At 39.1% G+C, this 23,081-nt stretch overlaps 1 protein-coding gene across 2 annotated transcripts; it reads left to right on the top strand.

Moving 5' to 3' along the window:
• Positions 1 to 82: 82 nt before the first annotated feature.
• On the top strand, positions 83 to 21,221 carry sting1 (stimulator of interferon response cGAMP interactor 1). Of its 2 annotated transcripts, none has more exons than XM_055159192.1 (7): positions 83 to 121; positions 4,671 to 4,894; positions 7,220 to 7,403; positions 9,884 to 9,992; positions 12,993 to 13,237; positions 19,219 to 19,405; positions 20,763 to 21,221. In XM_055159192.1, exons 1-7 carry the CDS (start codon positions 119 to 121, stop codon positions 21,038 to 21,040), a joined length of 1,230 nt encoding a protein of 409 aa, XP_055015167.1. In that variant the 5' UTR covers positions 83 to 118; the 3' UTR covers positions 21,041 to 21,221. The 2 variants fall into 2 exon arrangements, with proteins under 2 accessions (XP_055015167.1, XP_020773528.2); XM_020917869.2 differs by lacking the exon at positions 83 to 121 and adding an exon at positions 293 to 384.
• The last annotated feature ends 1,860 nt before the right edge of the window (positions 21,222 to 23,081 follow it).

The following is a 23,081-nucleotide window of genomic DNA, read 5'->3' as shown; positions in this document are numbered from 1 at the left end:
ACCTGCTTGTCTGCTTGGTGATCTTACTCGTGCCTTGATTATTTTACAGTATAGAAATAATCTTACATCACAATGGAGAAAAGTTAATGGCCAGATCTATGGAGAAGCAAGCCTGCAAATGGTAAGAATTCCTGTTTTTCAAGGTATTTTTCTAGAACTTACTGCATTTTCTGCTTAGTGCCTAAAATTATAAAGTTATTATAATAGTACGATGCCACATTTGGACTTCCTGTTCTGAGGCCAGTCCCTGCTCGCTCTCTCTCTCTCTCGCTGGAAGTGGGTTTGGTTTAATGATACAAGGTGAATCGAAAGTAAAACTAAAGTTGACAAAAGGACAAAAGGAGGAGTAGAGCATCTCAGAATCACTTTCCAGAAGCCACAGAGGTGAGTGCAAGTTATAATTATGTCATATTATAAAAGGAAGAGTTTTGTCTGTTATGTGCATGTTTTTAGATGTTTTTAGAGGTGCACTGCAGTGAGTTAAACTTCAGACTTTTAAACTACTTGTACTTTTATCTTGTTTTGTTCAGTTTAAGTTTAGGTCAGGGGGTGTCCAAACTTTTTTTTTCACCAAGGGCCACATATCTAAACACAGACAAAGCAGAGGGCTGATAGAGGGCCATAGGCTGGTGCTCAGTACAGTGAATAATTGAAATATGTGTATGTTTTAAGATGAGCCATCAGTCTTTATTCATGCTAAGATCCTTAAAACCACTAAATAACACACTAAATATTAAATATTCGCTTTATCAAGGGGTATTTTCAAAAAACTTGCAGTAAAAAGTGTATTTTTAATTGATGCAAGGTAATTTGGGCCAATTCACCTGGAAGCCTGAGGGCTAAGAAAAAAAATGTCTCAGGGCCACATTTGGCTCACGGGCCATAGTTTGGACATGCCTGGTTTAGGTCTTTGATTTCTTCACAATTGCACAATGACCGCGTTAAAACCTGAACTAAACCAGTTTCCAGAGAGTCACATCCCTCCGATTCTTTGTGTATTATATAATTGCTATTATGTGATTATGATGGCATTGTTAGACAACTAAACCATGACCATATATGCAATTAAAACAGGACTCAACCGGGACTAAACCAGTTCACATATGTACAATGATCACATCAAAACTGGGACTAGACAGGGACCAAATCTGGAACAAAACCAGAACTGAACCAGGACTAATCCAGTTCACAATTATACAATGACTGGATCAGAATTGGGACAAAACTGGGACCAAATTTGGGACTAAATCAGGACTAAACTGAGACTAGAACAGGACTAAATTTTGCTCAAGCTAGAACCAAGTGTGAACCCCAAATGAAATGATGTTAACAGATTTCTTAACCTTTATGATTTAGTTATTACAGAAGGCACTTTGATTTTCAATTGCCTGGAGAGATGTTTGATTTCACAATAGTGAGTCATGATCTACATGATGTTTTTTTAAGATTGTCTGAGGGAAGTTAAATATCCTTTTTGAAACACGCCGGGCTAAACTGTGAACTGTCAATTTATTTACTTTATTATTATTTTATTTTATCCGCCTCAGTTATTACCACAGCAATAACTATTCTGGACTGTTAGTAGAAATAATAAAGGATACATACAAACATTATTATTGCCACATTCCATTTAATATTTTAAAAGTTTTATTTGATGACACTTTCTTTATAATATGTTTTCAATTATTTCTAAAAAAGAGTCTCCTTTTCGGTCTGTGTTAAAGACAGAAGATTAGACCAGCCTCTGTATAATGCAGATTTATTTAACACATCGGTTTTACGAAAGAGCAGGACATAGAAATCAAAAAGCAATAACGATGAAAAAAATGCATCACAAAAATCTGAATAAAACACTTTAGTTATGCCAACACTAAAAATATTACATGAATATTTGCTGAAAATTGACTTTAAAGGTGCACTGTGTAAGTTTTTGGTCTGCCATCTACTTGTCTTCGTCACAATGTTCCAGAGTATGGCATTAAACTTATGCTTATCTCCATAAAGACAAATATGTGACACATCACAAGGCCAAGGTCAGATGTGTGGAGAGGGAGCCCACGCACAGTACAGATGCACTCCTTTCAAAGTAAATCAGTGCAAGAGGTAGATGATTTTAATGCCATACTATGGAACATTCTGGGCAAAGCTATAACACCTTTATGAGACAAATAAGTGACACACCCTCCAATAGAAAAGTTACACATTGCACGTTTAAAGGCACATTGTGTAACTTTTATTTTATTTTATTTTTATTTTGGGGAAGTAAAGAGTTACATTCTTATATAGTGGAACATATAACATAAGTGAAATCATAATGGAAATAAAAATAACTGCAACAAAAAATTGTCTGGGAAGAATAAAACTTAACCTGCTTGTTTCTAGGGAGATATGTCTGTCTGTCTGTCTGTCTGTCTGTCTGTCTGTCTGTCTGTATGTATGTATGTATGTATGTATGTATGTATGTATGTATGTATGTATGTACATGTGTGTTTATGTATGTATGTATGTATGTATGTATGTATGTGTGTGTGTGTATGTATGTATGTATGTATGTATGTACGTGTGTATGTATGTATGTACATGTGTGTTTATGTATGTATGTATGTATGTACATGTGTGTGTATGTATGTATGTATGTCTGTATGTATGTATGTACGTGTGTGTGTGTGTGTGTGTATGTATGTGTGTGTGTATGTATGTATGTATGTATGTATGTACGTGTGTATGTGTGTGTATGTATGTATGTATGTATGTATGTATGTATGTATGTATGTATGTATGTACATACGTGTGTATGTATGTATGTATGTACATGTGTGTGTGTGTATGTATGTATGTACATGTGTGTATGTATGTATGTATGTACGTACGTGTGTGTGTATGTATGTATGTACATGTGTGTGTGTGTATGTGTGTGTATGTATGTATGTTTGTACGTGTGTGTGTATGTATGTATGTATGTACATGTGTGTGTGTGTATGTATGTATGTACGTACGTACGTATGTTTCTATGTATGATCTATGAATATATGTATGTATCTATGTGTCTATGAATATATGTATGTATGTATGTATGTATGTATGTATGTATGTACGTACGTACGTATGTATGTATGTATATTGCTCTGCCTGGAATGTTCCACAGTAGAGCAAAAAATATCTAGAAAAAGCATTTTGACTGTGAGCGTGTTCGCGTCTCCACAGATCTGACCTGGAACTTGGTCTGGTTTGGTTTCCATGAAGATAAAAAGGTTTAAAGCCATACTGTGAAACATTCTAGACAAAGCAATAACATCTTTATGGAGAAAAGCATCTGACGGACCCTTCACCAGAAAAGTTACACAGTGCACCTTTAAATAAACATACATACAGTGTATTATAGCAAAGGTGTTTTAACAGAGTAGCCTTATACATCGCTTTGGTTGGATCGTAAAATTATTATATTGTAAGTGACAGTGCTTATTATATTGTAAGATGGTTAAAGTCCTATTTTTATTGTAATTGTCTGGTCTGGTTATAAAACAAACTACACCCATGCAGGATTTAACCTTGACCACAGCTTTAAGTTTTGATTTCAGAGTTCATGATTCGGACACTGACAACTGAGCAGGTTATGACGACGATAATTATCTAATTATATTTATGAGAAAGGTGCAGCTTTTAGTAATTAGAATAATATGTACATGTACAAAGGCAATTATTCTATGTTTGGTTTCTCTGACGTCATTTCACACATCACACATTAACTTGAAAATCCACTTTGTGTCGGCCCACTAAATGCCAAATGTAAGCTGTAAACTATAAGGGGAAAGTAAATGAACCAAACAGTGTACAGTGGATGCATAATTAATTGATGAGATATTAATAATTCAGAATCACTTTTATTATTGCAATTTTCAGTGAGCAAAATACAAAAACTGGGATCTTGCTTTGGTGTTGTGGAGCAAAATAAAAACAATTAATGGTATAAAATCAAATAAAAGTGTGCAAGTGCAATTGTGTTACATAAACACACTTGGTTTGGTCCTGGTTTGAGTCCAGTTTAATCCTGATTTAGAGTTTAATTAGTTCTGTTCCAGTCCTGGTTTAGTCCTGTTCCAGTTCTGGTTTAGTCTTGGTTTAGTCCTGTTCCAGTCCTGGTTTAGTCCTGTTCCAGTTTTGGTTTAGTCCTGGTTTAGTCCTGTTCCAGTTTTGGTTTAGTCTTGGTTTAGTCCTGTTCCAGTTTTGGTTTAGTCTTGGTTTAGTCCTGTTCCAGTTTTGGTTTAGTCTTGGTTTAGTCCTGTTCCAGTTCTGTTTTAGTGTTGGTTTAGTCAAGTTCCAGTCCTAGTTTAATTCTTTTCCAGTCCTGGTTTAGTCTTGGTTTAGTCCTGTTCCAGTCCTGGTTTAGTCCTGATTTAGTCCTGGTTTAGTCTGGTTCTAGTTCTGGTTTAATCCTGGTCCAGACCTGGTTTAGTCCTGTCCTAGTCCTGGTTTAGTCCTATTGCAGTCCTGGTTTACTTCTGTTCCAGTTCTGGTTTAGTCCTGGTTTAGTCCTGGTCCAGACCTGGTTTAGTCCTGGTCCAGATCTGACATAGTCCTGGTTTAGTCCTGTTCTACTCCTGGTTTAGTCCAGGTCTAGTCTCAGTTTAGTCCTGTCTCACACATTGATCACTGATGACTTTGATTGACAGATGCAGTCCCTCAGATCCCAGTCCGAGTTGGTCCCGGACCCTCGCGGGTCTCTGCCGAAGCTGTGCGCTCTGGGCGTGGCTGTGGTTTCCGTGGTGGTGGTGGCCATGTTGATGCCGGAGATGGTCGTGAGCTGGGTCTCCATGGCGACGCTCCTGCTATCGCTCTGCCCTTTGGTCCATGGGATTTTCCTGTTTGTGGAGGAGGTGGTCAACCAAAACAACAGGTTTGGATCTAATGAAATGATTAGTTTGTGAAGTAACTTGTGAAGTAACAAAGTATAATTTGTGAATGTTGTTTTAAAGTTCATATATTACACAAAATTGACTCTTGAGAGCTGAGAGAAAGCATGGTTTAGTCCTGGTTAAATCCTGGTTTTAGTCCTGGTTAAATCCTGGTTTTAGTCCTGTTTAAATCCTGTTTTTAGTCCTGGTTAAATCCTGTTTTTAGTCCTGGTTAAATCCTGTTTTTAGTCCTGGTTAAATCCTGATTTTAGTCCTGATTTAGAGCAGGTTTCGTCCTGGTTAAATCCTGGTTTAGTCCTGGTTTTAGTCCTGATTTAGAGCTAGTTGTAGACCTGGTTAAATCCTAGGTTAGTCCTGGTTTAGACATGGTTTAATCCTGGGTTTAGTTCTGGTTTAGTTCTAGTTTAGTCCTGGTTTTAGTTCTGGTTTACAGACGTGGTCCGCACAGTGCACAAGCGTATGAAAGGGGGGGTTCGCGCTTTTGCGGCCTGGTACCAGATGACCCACGGCCTGGTACCATTGGCCTGGGGGTTGGGGACCAAACAGAAAGACGAGGTCAAAGGTTTAAAAAGAAGCTTACATTTAAATTTAAGTCAAAAAGGTAATTTAACAAAGCTCAAAATTAGGGAAATTATGATATTATTATTATATTATTATAATTATTCAGATGACATATATTAACTAAAACATGTGGGTAATAATAATGTAACTTAAAGGTTGTATAGAGGATTTTCCAAGGAACGAGAAATCCAGCGACTGTTTGTCCTTTTTCAAATGTTGCGCATGCGTGAAACCACCCCCCCTCCCCTACAGCTCCCTACGTAGAAACACCTCCTCCCGCCTCCTCCTTACGCCAGAAACAGGTTTGTTTACAGCCGGTGCACTGCAAATGACTTGTAAACAACTAACTACAGTGTTGGTTAGGCAAGGACGGAGAAGTGAGGAGCGGGGGGGAGCGGGTGTGCGGACATTTCGTGCGCGGACGAGAAGTGAGGAGCAGGGGGAAGAGCGGAGAGCAGGAGAGAGGAGAGGGGAGCGGTGCGCGGAGATTCCGTGCCCGGAGAAGTGAGGAGCAGGGAGAAGAGCGGAAACGGGCAGCGGGGACAGGAGCAGGAAAGGGGAGCAGAGAAGGTTGCGCGGAGATTCAGTGCGAATGAACTAGCTACAACACGCAGCAGCAAGCGGACTCTTTTTTGCCTTGAAAATTACGTTTTCAGACATAGGATATCGCTTTCGTGTCCTGAAAAACGTTTGTCTAGCTCTTGGAAATAAAGTACCTTTTCATAATAAGCAGAAGTGACCTGTCCAGGAGTAATTTGGCGACCAGTGCGTCAGTCTTTAGACCCTGCGTCTGCTTCAGTTGCGCCATCGCTGGAATGAATCTTCAAGAATCACCTTAGTTTGGCTTCGCTGCTTTTCCCCTTGTCTTCTTCTTTCAGCGACCTCAAAAAACGGACTTTCTTTTGCGGCTAACTGCTCCTGGATTCTTGTCTGCCATTGCAACAATCTTTGTGCAAACTGCGAGGAAGATATAGGAAAAAAAAAGCCGCTAAGAACTGTTGTGTTGGTGGAGTAAACAGCGTCTGTGCGGCTTGCGTCTGTGGACTGCGTGACAGGCGTACGTAAACCACGTACCGGCGGCGCGCAGGCAAGTCAGTTACGCTAGAAACGTAGGGAGATTGATTGACAGTCTGTCAGCTAACAGATAACGAGGCAGTGTCGTTATCTATTGGCAAATGTTTAGCCCCACCACGTCCAGAGTTGATGAATTTTTATTCTCTTTTTTTTGGTCATCATAATTACAAGGCTACTGCACCTCTATAATGCTATCATTGACAACTTGAAACAAAAAAAAAATCCTCCATACAACCTTTAAGGTGCATTGTGTAACTTTTTGGTTGGGGACCCGTCACCTGGTTCTATGGATTTGTCATTGTTCTGCCTGGAATGTTCCACAGTATGACATTAAACAGATCTCCCTTACATTTATTCAATTACAGTTGTTTTTATAGCTCAAAAAAACCTAGAAAAACAGGCTGTTACTGTGAGCGGGGTTGCCTCTCCACAGATCTGACATGTAACTTTTAATGCCATACTGTGAAACATTCCAGAAAAGCAACAACATTTCCATGAAGAAAATAATTTGACGGACACTCCACCAGAAAATCACTGCAGCATGAAATGTGAAATGTAAAATGTAAATGAAATTAAAGAAAAATACTCAAAGTGTGGAGAGGTGGCAGAGCCGTCCAGCACAGATCTAAGGTTTCTTTTTGTTTATGGTAAATGTAATGTGTGTGTCTCAGGTACAGGGGGCGCTCTGTCCTGGTCCGTCTCTGTAACTGTGGGTTGGTGAGGCCCCTCTTGTCCGTGGTGCTGTCCGGCCTCGTGCTGAATCTCTCGGGGAGTCCTCTGCCTCTGTCCCACCTGTGCGTTCTGCTCTGGCTCTGCTCCGTGCTCTATGCCGCCCTCCGGAGTCTGGGAGTGCTGGTAATTTTATATTTAACATAGACATTTAAGATTCTCTAATTCGAAATAAACAGTGTTGGAGAGAAACAGATTACATGTACCAGAGTTACATAATCAGAGTACAGAGGAACTGTATTCAGTTACAGTTACTGTTTCAATGAGTACGATTACAGTTACTTTGTTGACATAAATGGATTACACAGCGGTATTTTCCTGTTTTCACATTTTGGGCTATAGCCCCTCCCTTTTTTTTTTTTTTTTTTTTTGGTAATTCTACTCATTGCCGGAAGCTAAACCAGGACTAAACTAGATCTTAACCAGGTCTAAAACAGGACTAAAATCAGGTCTAAATCCAGGACTAAAACCAGGTCTGAAACAGGACTAAAATCAGGTCTAAACTAGATCTTAACCAGGTCTAAACCAGGACTAAACCAGGACTAAACTAGATCTAAACCAGGTCTAAAACAGGACTAAAATCAGGTCTAAACCAGGACTAAAACCAGGTCTGAAACAGGACTAAAATCAGGTCTAAACTAGATCTAAACCAGGTCTAAACCAGGACTAAAACAGGGTCTAAAACAGGTCTAAAACAGGTCTAAAACAGGTTTAAAACAGGTCTAAAACAGGTTTAAAACAGGTCTAAAACAGAACTAAAATCAGGTCTAAACTAGATCTAAACCAGGACTAAAACAGGACTAAAACCAGGTCTAAAACAGGTCTAAAACAGGTCTAAACTAGGTCTAAACCAGGTCTAAACTAGGTCTTAAACCAGGTCTGAAACAGGACTAAAATCAGGTCTAAACTAGATCTAAACCAGGACTAAAACCAGGTCTAAACCAGGACTAAAACAGGACTAAAACCAGGTCTAAAACAGGTCTAAACCAGGTCTAAACCAGGACTAAAACAGGTCTAAACCAGGACTAAACCAGGACTAAAACCAGGTCTAAACCAGGACTAAAACAGGACTAAAACCAGGTCTAAAAGAGGTCTGAAACAGGTCTAAAACAGGTCTAAAACAGGTCTAAACCAGGTCTAAACCAGGTCTAAAACCAGGTCTGAAAAAGGACTAAAATCAGGTCTAAACCAGATCTAAACCAGGTCTAAACCAGGACTAAAACAGGACTAAAACCAGGTCTAAAACAGGTCTAAACCAGGTCTAAACCAGGACTAAAACAGGTCTAAACCAGGACTAAACCAGGACTAAAACCAGGTCTAAACCAGGATTTAAGTACTTTAATGGATTACGTTACAAACTACATTCTGGGGTATGTAATTTGTAATCTGTAGGGGAAGACATTTTAAAAGTGACCTTCCCAACACTGGAAATAAATAATAATGATCTCAGACAAAGGAGACTATTTTTGAAAGAAAGCTCCAAAGAGGCAAGTTATAAAAACAGTGGGTTATTTTGTGCACAGAAGGAATAAACTCAAAAATCAATTCTGGTTTCTATATCGCGATTCTTTAGATGATAGAATGCGATTTTCAACATTAAATCATAGTACTTTCGTTTATATTACCATGTGGCCTTATATGATATGAGTATTTAGTTTCAGTTTTAGTATTTTAAAGTATCTGATTTTTAATACCTTTCACAACTTTAGTTTCAGTCTTCAGATCATTTGTTTACTTTTTTATATTGTTTTATAGGGATGTAACAATAACTGAACTATATCATGATATCGTATCATTAGAAGTCTCATAATAATATTGTAGGATGTCACAATATATCGAATCACAATTCTTCTGCTTAAATGCATGGTTTTATAGTAGCAACAGCTTATAAACACAGGGAACTACATATCCCATGATTCATTTCAGTGCAGACAACATGAAGATATATGTTTTTTACTTGAATTCTTGGGATTATTACAGGAATAATTCACATCTAACTCTTTTCAGGTTATTTTAAAAGCAAAAAAGTGTCCCATTTACAATTTGATTAGTCTCTTCAAAATATCGCAATAAATTTCGTACCGGGAGATGCATATCATGAGAATATCGCACTGAAAGATGTGGATAGTGTTACATCCCTATTGTTTTAACACATTAATCTTTATGGAAAAAGAAAAACACATGGCAAATTTAACTCAAAACATATATTTTACAATTTATTATGTTTGTTTCCAAGCTCTGTGGTGTAAATGTTAAAGGTGCACGATGTAACTTTTTGGTTCAGGGTCCGTCACCTGCTTGTTTCCATGGATATGTTATTGCTCTGCCTGGAATGTTCCACAGTATGACTTTAAACAGCTCTACCTCACACGTTCAGTTACAGGTGGTTTTATAAATACCTAGAAAAACAAGCTGTTTCTGTGAGCGGGATTGTCTCTTCACAGATCTGACCTGTAACTTGATCTGTTTTGGACTCCGTGAAGATAGAAATGGTTAATGCCATACTGTGAAACATTCCAGACAAAGCACAAAGCACAACACCTTTAACCCTGTGTGTGAGTTCAAAATTGCGTGGTAAAGCTGTACCGTCCTGTGTCTGTGTTCAGGTCGCCTCTGAGGTGGAGCTGTCCGACATTTGTGAGACCAGGAGGATGAATGTAGCGCACGGTTTGGCCTGGTCCTTTTACCTCGGATACCTCCAACTGGTGCTGCCCCGTCAGTAACGAGCACACACACACACACAGACATACACACATAGACACACACACGCACACACACACAGACACACACACACACACACACACACACACACACACACACACACAGACATCACACACACACACACACACAGACATACACACATAGACACAGACGCACACACACCCACAACACACACACACATGCACACACACGCAGACATACACACACACACACACACGCACACATAGACACACACACACAGACACACACATAGACACACACACACAGCCATACACACACATAGATGCACACACACACAGACACACAGACATACACGCACACACACACAGACGCACACGCACACACAGACATACACACACATAGACACCCCCCCCCACACACACACACACACATAGACACACACACAGACATACACACACAGACATACACACACATAGACCACCCCCCCCACACACACACACACACACAGACACACACACAGACATGCACACACATAGACACACACACATACACACACAGACACACACACATACACACACACATACACACACACATACACACACACACACACACACACACACACACACAGACACACACACACACATACACACACACACACACACACACATACATACACACACATACACACACACAGACACACACATATACACATATACACACACACACACAGACACACACACACACACACACACACACACACACACACACACACACACACACACACACACATACACATACACACACACACACACACACACACACACACACACACGCGGACACACACCGATACACACACACACACACACACACACACACACACACACCACACACACACACACACAGACATATGTTCCTTAAAAGGCCCATATGACACTGTTTTCTGATCTGTGTTATAATGTTGTTTCCTCATCACAAACAGACCTGGAGTTGTGTTTTGTTTCATTCACACATGTTTAACACACAAACCCTGTGTATTTAGATTTATTTGTATTTAGACTTGTGTTTTTCTCTCAAACAGAAAACTCTGGTCCACCTTGTGATGTCATGTTGTAATATAAGAAATGCTCCACAGTGTTTTTAAACTCCATACACCTTCACTAGGATTATTTGGATAATTTCAGTCCTTGAATTGCCAATTTCTACTGAACTAAAGCTAAAAGGAGCTGTTAACTTGAAAAGTACCACTTCATGACATCACAGAGCATTTTGAGCTTTGGAGATTAAAGGATTAGTCAAAAATGTTTGACTGAAACAAAACACAACTCCAGGTATGTTTTTGATGAGGTGACAAAATTATGACTCAGATCTCACAAGAGTCAATTTTGTGTAATATAGAAACTTTAAAGGTGTGCTGTGTAACTTCTCTGGTGGAGGGTGTTGTGGAAAAAATTATATATCTCTTGATGATAAATAATTAATCCATTTGCGAAGCCTGATGAGTTTTTGGAATATAGACCAAGGTTTATTCTTGTTACAGCAGATATGGACAGGGCCTAGGTCTGCCCTGACCAGAGACCAACAGCCTCTCTCCACCAGCCGTATGTCCCTATCACATCTTGCCCCCTTTGACCTCGAATGTTACAAAGCACCAAGTTTATATAGCCTGAGATGACCAGAGGTGTGGCCAAATGTGCTTGATCTGATTTGCGTCCATATTCACGCATTTGTCACTTCCTGACAAGATTAGCGAGCAAAAGGGAACAAAAGTATTTACACTGAAGGGTCTTTCTAACACTGTCTTTAAAGGTTGTATGGAGGATGTTTTTTTTAGTTTCAAATTGTCAATTGAAGTTTCAAATACCATTACAGAGATGCAGCAGCCTTGTAAATATGATGACCAAAAATAAATAAATAATGAAGATCTATCAACTGTGGACGTAGTAGTGAGGCCAGATAAACATCAGCCAATAGAAAACAAGGCTACCTCATTGTCTATTGGCTGTTAGGTTGTCAATCAAACTCCCTAGTGTAACTGAGTCGCCGGCGTGCAGGGATTACATGGTTTATGTAGCGGTTCTTAGAGGCTTTTTCAAACTGTCGCTTCCTCGCATTTCGCTCAAAGTTTGTTGCGATAGCAGATAAGAATCCACGACCAGTTCGCCGCAAAAGAAAGTCAGTTTTTGAGGTCGCTGAAAGAAGAAGAGAAGGGGAAAAGGAGCAAAGCCAAACTGAGGTGATTCTTGGAGATACCTTCCAACGATGGTGCGACTGAAGCAGACAAAGAGTCTAAAAACTGATGCGTCGGTCCCTAAATTATTTCTAGACAGGTCACTTCAACAGTAATTCTGAACATGCACTGGCTGTAAACAAGCGTGATTTCTAGAGTAAGGAGGAGGGAGGAGATGTTTCTACTGAGGGAGCTGTGGAGGAGGAAGGTGGTGTCATGCATGCACAAGGATGGTCACTGTATTTCTTTACCCTTAAAAAATCCTCTATACAACCTTTAACTACCAAACCAAATGAGTTTTAGTTACAAGACCAAATGTGTTTCTAAAAGATAAACTAATCACTATTTTAATGTAATGAATCATAATCAATATTTTCCTGTGGGGGTCTGGTCTCAGGTAGAAATCACATTCATTTACACAAAGACAGAATGAGAGAAATCTTTCCACAAAATAAATTTCCATCACAAGGGTGCGTCACCTGCTTGTCTCCATGGAAATAGATTAACAGCATAATATCAAAGAGTCAACATAGATCTGTGGACTGGTAAAAATGGTAAAAATTTATAATTTTCAAGATCAGATAGATAATGCCAAACTGTAGAAAATTCCAGACAAAGCAGTAATATCTCTAAGTTGACGAGTAGAAAAGTTACACATGCATCTTTAAAAAAAATATTGATAATGACTGCACTTTCAGATTATCTTTGAGTAGATCCAATAATTACAGAGAAACACATCCTACAAGCTCAATATTAAACTAAATAAAAAGTCATGAACCCAAACTCTAATCTACCTGTATGTTTAGGTTTGGAAGACGCCATCTCTGCGTTTTGCGCGTCCCACCAGAGCACCGCCCACCTGTGGAGCCGAGGGTCAAAGCGCCTCTTCATCCTCATCCCCATAAACGCAAACATCAGCCACAAACTGGAGGACGAAGACGAGAGGGTCCAGTTCTGTGAAAGTCTCCCCAACAGCCAGCTGGACCGAGGGGGTGTCCGCGGGAGGGTCTACAAGCACAGTGTGTACAAAGTCTACAACCACAAAGGACAGGTGGGTTTAAAGGGTAAACCGGATTACACTGTTTTCTGATCTTTGTTAGAATGTTTTGTCATCATCACCAACAGAGAGGGAGTTGTGTTTGTTTCTTCACTCAAACAGAAAACCCACAAATCTGCAAAACAAATTTACCTACAGGTACAAACAGTGTTGGGGAGTAACAGATTACATGTACCGGAGTTAAGTAATCAGAGTACAAATTATGAGTAACTGTATTCAGTTACAGTTACTGTTTCAGTGAGTGGTAATTGGATTACAGTTACTTTGTTGAAACAAATGAATTACATGGCGGTATTTTCCTGTTTTCACGTTTCGGGGTATTCCCTTTTTTTTTTTTTTTTTTTCTCGGTAATTCCACTCATTACCGGACACTAAACCAGGTCTAAACCAGGTCTAAACCAGGACTAAAACCAGGACTAAACCAGGACTAAAACCAGGTCTAAACCCAGGTCTAAAACCAGGTCTAAACCCAGGAGTAAACCAGGTCTAAACCAGGACTAAACCAGGTCTAAACCAGGTCTAAACAAGGACTAAATCAGGTCTAAACCAGAACTAAACCAAGACTAAACCAGGTCTTAAAACAGGATTTAACAGGACTAAACCATGCTGTGCGGACCATGTCTCCTCCTTCTCTTCTATCAATAATATTTTTTATATGGTTACGTAAAGACTGGGCTTTTTTATTGTCTTTTAGCAGACTTATGTGGAGATATCCTGGTCTTTGCTTCTCTACAGCAAATCAAGTAATCCAAAGTATTCAGATTACGTTACTCACTTTAAGTAATTTAATGGATTCCATTACAAAGTACATTTTGGGGTATGTAATCTGTAATCTGTAAGGGAATACATTTTAAAAGTGACTTTCCCAACACTGGGTACAAATAAAGCAACCTAACCTAACTACTTTGTGTTCCCACGGGGGGCATTATCTTCATGGAGACAAGCAGCTGGCATCACTAGGCCAAGTTATAGGTCATCTTTACAACTTTACTGTAATGAAATAAACTAGACAGACAAGTTTAATGCCATACTTTGTCTCCATGGAGATGTTATTAGACACAACTGTGACCTGAACTCTCCCATAAAAGTTACATAGAGAACCTTTAAACAGGAAAACGTGCGACTATTCATGAAACTTTTCTCATGTATGGATTTTGCATGTGTTTGATCACAGGTTTTAAATTGCTAAAAACAGAAATAAAATATCAACATCTCTTCTATAAGTCAGTCAGGTCATCTCTCCACAGATCTGACCAGGACGTTTCACCCATCACCATTTCAACAAAAACATAGGCGTTAAACTTTAAACCAACATAAAAGTGGATACAAATTCTCTTTAGTATATAAAAAAAAAAACATGTGACAGGACACAAAACTAGTGATTTGGCAAACCAAGAAGGAAGTGAGATCTTCAAAGAAACCACAACCAAAAAGCCAGTATTACGCTTTTATCTGATTTATGTTGCTTCCTCATCAAAAACAGACCTGGAGTTGTGTTTTATTTCATTTACAAATGATTAACACACAAACCCTGCGAAGTTAGACTGAGTTCTTCTCTCAGACAGAAAACATTCTATTAAGCCTTCATGTGGTAATACAGGAAGTGCTCCAGTGTGTTTTTAAACTCCACACGACTTCACTAGAATCACTAGAATCAATCACTAGAATTTGGAGGATTTCAACCTTGGAATTGCCAGTCTTTAAAAAACTTTAGATAAAAGGTAGCCGTTAACTTGAAAACTACCACTTCATGACATCACAAAGTGGAGCAGAGCATTTTGAGCTTTGGAGATGTAGACAGACTAATAATAAAGGGTTAATCAAACATACACATTGGCACATTCAGTCATCCAAATGATTCTAGTGAGTGTATAGAGTTTTAAACACAGTGGAGCACATGTTTTCTGTCTGAGAGAAGAACTCAGCTTAAATATAAAGAGATTGCGTGTTAAACAAAACACTAGGCAATGTTGGCCAAGTGTCTTGCCTAAGGACACAATGTCAGGAATCAATCTTTCTGTTCATTTGTTCTCAGCCTTGCCCTCGTTACTATAGTTTAAATAAAGTTAAAGTTGTTTTTAGAGAAATGTAAAAGGAAAAATATATTGTTGCCCCGATGTGTTAAATAAGGTTTTATCAGTGTCACATGACGTTTCTGCTTCTCAAGAATCCTCCGGCCCTTAGCCCCAGTTGACTGTTTATGCTAATATATGCTAATGAACCCTCTACCTGTGGATGATAATGAACCACAGAGGTCAAAGGTTAGAAGGGGGTAATTCACAGCAGAGACACAGCACTCTGTGTGTGGGTGACTATAGAAAAAGCTTATCATTAGTAGCTAGTGTACAAATAATTAACTTTTAAGAATCACTGGCTCCCTGCACACATATAACATCTGAGTTACTGAGTTGTTTAGCTCCACCTGCTGTTTAAAGCTGAGATTTCACCTGATACACATTAAAAAATGCAATTCAGAACTGATGTTTTTTTGTTGAAAATCAAACACCTAAACAAGACCATGAACCACCAATATATTGATCCATTTGAGTGTTTAAATCCATTTTGTATTTTTTGTTGAGTTTTCAGGCAATCTAAAAGCTTTTTGACAGTGTTTGCTAATGTGTGCATTGTGTCACCATGGTAACTCCTGAACATTCTGCCAATACATAATGATGATGTCTTACTCCCAGATGGGGACAGGAGTAAGGGTGGAAAGTAAAAAATTACATTTACTCACACTACTGTAACTGAGTAAGTCATTTGTAAAAAAAAAAAAAAAAAAAAAAAAAAGTAGTCTTTTTTTTTAGTAATCATTTTACTTTTATTTGTACATTTTGATGCAATGGTGGTTGCTATGGTGGTTGTTATGGTGGTTGTAATGATGGTTGTTATGGGGGTGGTTACTATGGTGGTTACTATGTTGGTTGTCATAGTTATGGTGGTTGCTATGGTGGTTGTTATGGTGGTTATGGTGTTGTTATCGTGGTTATGGTGGTTGTTATGGTGATTGCTATGATGGTTGTTATGGGGGTGGTTACTATTGTGGTTGCTAAGTTGGTTGTCATGAAGGTTATGGTGGTTGCTGTGGTGGTTGTTATGATGGTTGTTATGTTAGTTGTTATGGTGGTTGTTATGGTGGTTGTCATGGTGGTTGCTATGGTGGTTGTTATGGTGGTTGTCATGGTGGTTGCTATGGTGGTTGTTATGGTGGTTGCTATGGTGGTTGTTACAACCACCTTAGCAACCACCATAACAAACAAAACACCAGGATAACTACCATAATCACCATAACAACTACCATAGCAACCACCACAACAACCACCATGACAACCAATATAGTACCCACCATAGCAATCACCAGGATAACTACCATAATCACCATAACAACTACCATAGCAACCACCACAACAACCACCATGACAACCAATATAGTACCCACCATAGCAATCACCATAACCACCACCATAACAACCACCATAGCAACCATCATAACAAACAAAACACCAGAATAACCACCAGAATCACCATAACAACCACCATAGCAACCACCATAACAACCGCCATAGCAACCACCATAACAACCACTATAACAACCACTATAACAACCACCACGATAACCACCATAGCAACCACCATAGCAACTACCATAGGAACCACCATAGCAACCACCACCGTAACAACCCCTACAATAATCACCATAGCAACCACCATAGCAACCACCATATCAATCACCATAACAACCACCATAGCAACCACCATAACAACCACTATAACAACCACCATAGCAACCACCATAACAACCACCATGGCAACTACCATAGCAACCACCATAGCAACCACCACCGTAACAACCCATACAATAATCACCATAGCAACCACCATAACAACCACCATAGCAACCACCCTAGCAATCACCATAACAACCGCATTAGCAACCACCATAACAACCACCATAGCAAAGACCATGACAACCACCATAATCACCATAACAACCACCATAGCAACCACCATAGCAACCACCATAGCAACTACCATAACAACCACCATAGCAACCACCACCATAACAACCACTACAATAATCACCATAGCAACACCATAGCAACCACCATAACAACCACCATAGCAACCACCACCGTAACAACCACTACAATAATAACCATAGCAACCACCATAACAACCACCATAGCAATCACCATAACAACCGCAATAGCAACCACCATAACAACCACCACGATAACCACCATAGCAACCACCATAGCAACTACCATAGGAACCACCATAGCAACCACCACCGTAACAACCCCTACAATAATCACCATAGCAACCACCATAGCAACCACCATATCAATCACCATAACAACCGCAATAGCAACCACCATAACAACCACCATGACAACCACCATAACCACCATAAAAACCACCATAGCAAACCACCATAGCAACCACCATAGCAACCACCATGGCAACTACCATAGTAACCACCACCGTAACAACCACTACAATAATCACCATAGCAACCACCATAACAACCACCATAAGCAACCACCATAGCAACCACCATAGCAACTACCATAGCAACCACCATAGCAACCACCACCATAACAACCACTACAATAATCACCATAGCAACCACCATAACAACCACCATAGCAATCAACATAACAACCGCAATAGCAACCACCATAACAACCACCATAGCAACCACCATAACAACCACCATAGCAACCACCATAGCAACTACCATAACAACCACAATAGCAACCACCATAGCAACCACCACTGTAACAACCACTACAATAATCACCATAGCAACCACCATAGCAATCACCATATCAACCGCAATAGAAACCACCATAACAACCACCACGATAACCACCATAGCAACCACCATAGCAACCACCATAGCAACCACCATAGCAACCACCATGGCAACTACCATAGCAACCACCATAGCAATCACGATAACAACCGCAATAGCAACCACCATAGCAACCACCATGATAACCACCATAACAACCATCATAGCAACCACCATAGCAACCACCATGATAACCACCATAACAAACATCATAGCAACCACCAGCAACCACCGTAACAACCACTACAATAATCACCATAGCAACCACCATAGCAACCACCACGACAACCACCACGATAACCACCATAACCACCATAACAACCACCATAGCAACCACCATAGCAACCACCACAACAACCACCACCATGACCACTATAACAACCACATAACAACCACTATAATAATGTTTTGCATAGTTTGATTTTGGTTTAATTTTCAGTCTTTTTTTATCATAGTGTTGTGAGTTGGACCATATAATTCAGAATTTGTTAAATTGTTAATTTATTTAATTTGTAAAATTTGTTTGTTTGCAGTTGAAGTTCTAAGTTCTATAAAGTGCTCAGTGCTATAAGTGTTTGTAAGCTCAGTTGTCTTTAAAATGTAAAAAGTTTGCATTGAACTAACTCTGTATCACCTAAAAGTTTATTAAAACAACTTGTGTTGGATTAGATTTATGACTCATCCTTTTTTACATGAAATATTTGAAAGTAACTAAGTTCACTCAAATTTCATTTTAAATGAAGTACTTTTTTACTTTTACACAAGCAGATTTTTTTATGGTTACTTTTACTTTTACTTGAGTAGAAAGTAGCCAAAGTAAAGATACTTTTACTTAATTACAATTTTTCTGTACTTTTTCCACCTCTGGGCAGGAGACAGTTTTCTTTATTGATTACATTGTACTTTACCATGAAATATCCAAAGGTAAATGCACAATTGTTGAACCTGATCATTTCTATAAGCGACTAAAGCCAAGAACTCACTGCATTACCAAGAAAATCTGCAGTAAACAATATACATCTTAGCTGCTCCCCCATCTGTATTAAATAATATTGGTCTATAGAATATTGTGATATCATTGAAACTGACTTATACCTCCCCTCTTTGCCCCGTCTAGGCCCATTACTGTGTCCTGGAGTATGCAACGCCCCTACTCACCCTCCACAGCATGTCTCAGGACAGCAGCGCGGCGTTCGGAGAGCCTCAGAGGAGAGAGCAGGTCCTGCTCTTCTTCAGGACCCTCACAGACATCCTACAGCGCTCCCTGGAGTGTCGCAACAGATATACACTCGTCCTGCTCAACGGTGAGCACCAGAGCTGGGAATCACAGGGTCTCTCACCATTCGATACCATTCACGACACACGACTCACGATACAATATTATCACAATATGGTGGTACATAAGATAATGGTAAATGGTCACATTTTTCTATAGCGCTTTTCCACCTTCAAGGCACTCAAAGCGCTTTACAACAAGGAACCACTCACCCATTCACACACCAGTGTACACAGACACTGTGGGCAAGGTGGGTTAAGTGTCTTGCCCAAGGACACAACGACAGCATTCATCTGTGGGAGCTGGAATCACACCAGCCAACCTGTGGGTCAGTGGATCTGACCACTCAACCTGTGATGTTTATGTTGAGAGCTGGATTTGAACCGCCAACCTTCAGATCAGTGGGCGAATGCTCTACCAACTGAGCTACTGCCGCCCAATCTTTTACACATGATACTCTGATATACTACTGTTTTTTTAAGAATCAAATGCATTTTAACAACAATATGTTTTTGTTAAACCACTTCCTGTGCAAATTAAATATTAAAAAAAATAAAAATGTTGAGAAATACCCCAAAATTCTCTTAGTGATATAACGATACAACAGCCCACGATAACAGTATTGTGTCACCAAATGTTGTATCGCGATATACAGATATTTTGATATTTTTGCACACCTGTAGTAAGTGCCAAACAAGAAGGGGGTTTTACAAATGTTGCCACGATACTAAAACTTCAGACTCAATTTCAATAATAGGAACAGATTTGATACTCAATACCGATTCTGATACTTCAATGATAATATAGTAATAATCGACAATAGCTCAGTTGGTTTGTCCACTGATCTGAAGGTTGGCAGTTCAAATCTCGACGTAAACTTCATTGGTTGAGTAGTCACATCCACTGACCCGCCTGTGATTCCAGCTCCCACAGATGAATGCTGTTGTAGTGTCCTTGGGCAAGACACTTAACCCACCTTGCCTCCAGCGTCTGCGTACACTAATGTATGAATACGTGTGTGAATGGGTGAATGGTTCCTTGATCTAAAGCAACTTGATCTAAAGCAAGGTATAAAAATGACCATTTATCATAATAAAAACTCTTTCTTTAGACAATAGAAAGAGATTTTCAACATTAAATATTAGTACCAAAATCCAAATAAACTGTATTTATATGGCACATTTTATAAACAGAGCAATTTCTATAGTCAAAGAGATCATAAAAAGAAAACAAAAAAAGGCTAATCATACCAGTCCCAAAACAATAATAAAAAAAACTGTATAAATCAATAAAATCATCAAATTGCAATAAATAAGGTAAAATAAATAAAAGACACAGAGGACCACACAACTCATTACTTTGACAATAATCTTTCTCTTTCTCAGACGAACACAAAGGCGACCCTCACTATCTTTCCAAGTGCATTTTGGGACATCTGCAGCAACAGAACACAGAGGAGTACGCCATTCTGCCCCATCCCCAGCCAGAGCAGACCCCGCCCACTATCCCGGGGCAACAGAGGGGGGCATGGGGCGGGCACCAGGGGCATGAGGGGCTAATGTCTGACCCCAGCCTTATGTTCAGTGTGGACTCACCCAGGACTCTGAGGGGCCCGGTGGAGACGACTGACTACTCTAAATCCAGGCACAATGGGCACAGTTAAAGTGTGTATGGCACATGTCTATGATTCCTTAATTTTGACTTAATTTGGTGCGACTACAATTATTGTAAATGTAAAATATAATTTTATACCAATCATATCAAGAAAAGTTGAAAAATGTGGAAGAAAAGCTTTTTCTGTTACTTTAAACATTAATTCAACCAAATAAAGGTGTTTTCTTCTATTTCCCAGATTATAATTTCTGTGTACATTAAAGCAGTTTTTCTATAGCACAAATGGAATTCCCTATTGTAATTTCACAATTTTGTAAAATTCTAAACCTAAAAAAAAAATGGCCAAATTTGGTAAACAAGTGTGAATGCTTTTGCTAAATTCTTAAATATAATAATCTTAAGTGTGTTTTAGTAAAATGAGCAGTCTAACCTGTCATATGCTCTTTAAAATGCCATTATTACACTGTTTTCTGTGTAATGTAGCCAGTACATTACTTGGGCCTAGGGCTAAGTAAAGAGTGAAATAATGAGAAACAAAGTTTTAGAAATGTTTATTGAAAATTAGGTGCAGATGAAGTTACCAGAAAAAGAAAAGGAAATAAGTAAAAGTAAAGTGCATTTAAATTGTAAAAGTAATTCTAAAGTAATTGTACTTACCCTCTGGTGTGGTCTGCCTCAGGTGCTCCGGTCAAAAGAGTCCCCGGGGAGCCAGAGCACCTTAAGAAGGTTCCGGGGCAGCCAACCATGTGTTTGGAGGAGGGGAGCACAAAATTTTTACTTTTTCTATTTGGTATTTTAAAACTTACACTGGTAATTTAAATAAAGATAGACATATATTTTTGTAAGTAATATATAATTGGATATTGTTTGGGCACTGTTTTTGATAATTAGCTTTTAAATATTAAATGTAGAGTTATTGGAGTTACCTGCTCGTTATAGTGGCGTCTCCCAATTAGGACAGGGCCTTTAAAAGAAGCCAGCCTCACATTGTTCAGGAGAGGTGCTGTGTGAGCGCAGGTACTGCCATGCCTGTTTTATTTTTGGAACTTTTGTAAATAGTTTTTTTTGTCTTGTTGGGAATAAATGCACTGGGATCTGCACAGAAAACTGGCTCAACTTGACTCTGTTCCTCTTCAAACCGCTAAGGTTGCCACCAGGCTATTACATTCTGATTGTCATTGAGTGAAGGAACAAGGAAATTACAGTGAGCACCTTTGATGTACACACACACACAAAAACAAAACACAGACTCACTACGCCACATATGAAACACAACGTTTACGGCAGAGAATTATTATTACTTTTGTCTGTTATAATGTTGTTTCCTCATTAAAAACATAGCTGCGGTGTAAGTCCTAATCACACTGATATAAGAGAAGGTGAGCTTATAATATTTATAGTAGTAGGCCTAGTATTAGTATTATTGAACACTATTGTAGACTGTCCTAGAGTGTGTTTAGGGCCCTGTGTGTGGCACTTGTACAAAACATTTTCTAACATCAGAATCCAGAGGTGGGACTTGCAAGTCGTGACTTGGACTCAAGTCAGACTTGAGTCACTATTTTTAGGACTTGAGACTTGACTTGATAAAATGGACTAAGACTTGGGACTTGACTTGGACTTGAAGCTCAATGACTTGGGACTTGACTCAGACTTGAGGCCTGTGACTTGACAAAACCTGATGCTTCTCCAAAAAAAATTATATGTTTTTAGAAAATACTTTCCTCGTTTGAGTTGATAAACATGGTGCTTAATTTTACAGGAACAACCTGGAACATGTCCCTCTCCATTTGTTACTTTGGATGTAACTGAAGTACTGTGATATGGTACCTCAAATGTACTACAGTAATACACAGTACAACACAGTAAAACAGAGGGAACTACATAGAACATGATCCTTCCATTTCAGTGCAGACTACATGACAAAATAACTGTTATTTAGCACTTGCAAAATCTGAATTATTTCTGTTCTGACTGTAAAGATTCACACTAAGAACTTGTCAAGACATTTAAAAAGGAAATATTTTGATTTCTACAACTCTTATATAAATATTCATAGATAAACATAACATTATTTTATTAGTTTAGTT

This window comes from Boleophthalmus pectinirostris, unplaced genomic scaffold (assembly GCF_026225935.1).
Source record: "Boleophthalmus pectinirostris isolate CB_2022bp ecotype Guang Dong unplaced genomic scaffold, ASM2622593v1 HiC_scaffold_23, whole genome shotgun sequence".
In the NCBI taxonomy this organism is placed as follows: domain Eukaryota; kingdom Metazoa; phylum Chordata; class Actinopteri; order Gobiiformes; family Gobiidae; genus Boleophthalmus; species Boleophthalmus pectinirostris.
The sequence above is the reverse complement of the archived record's forward strand: the minus strand, read 5'-3'. Positions and strand labels throughout refer to the sequence as shown.

What these genes read in the sequence shown, in the direction of transcription:
- sting1 (XM_055159192.1), top strand. An exon ending in GTGGTCAACCAAAACAACAG is followed by an intron (nt 4,895 to 7,219) that starts GTTTGGATCTAA and finishes TGTGTGTCTCAG; the next exon opens with GTACAGGGGGCGCTCTGTCC. An exon ending in TCCGGAGTCTGGGAGTGCTG is followed by an intron (nt 7,404 to 9,883) that starts GTAATTTTATAT and finishes GTCTGTGTTCAG; the next exon opens with GTCGCCTCTGAGGTGGAGCT.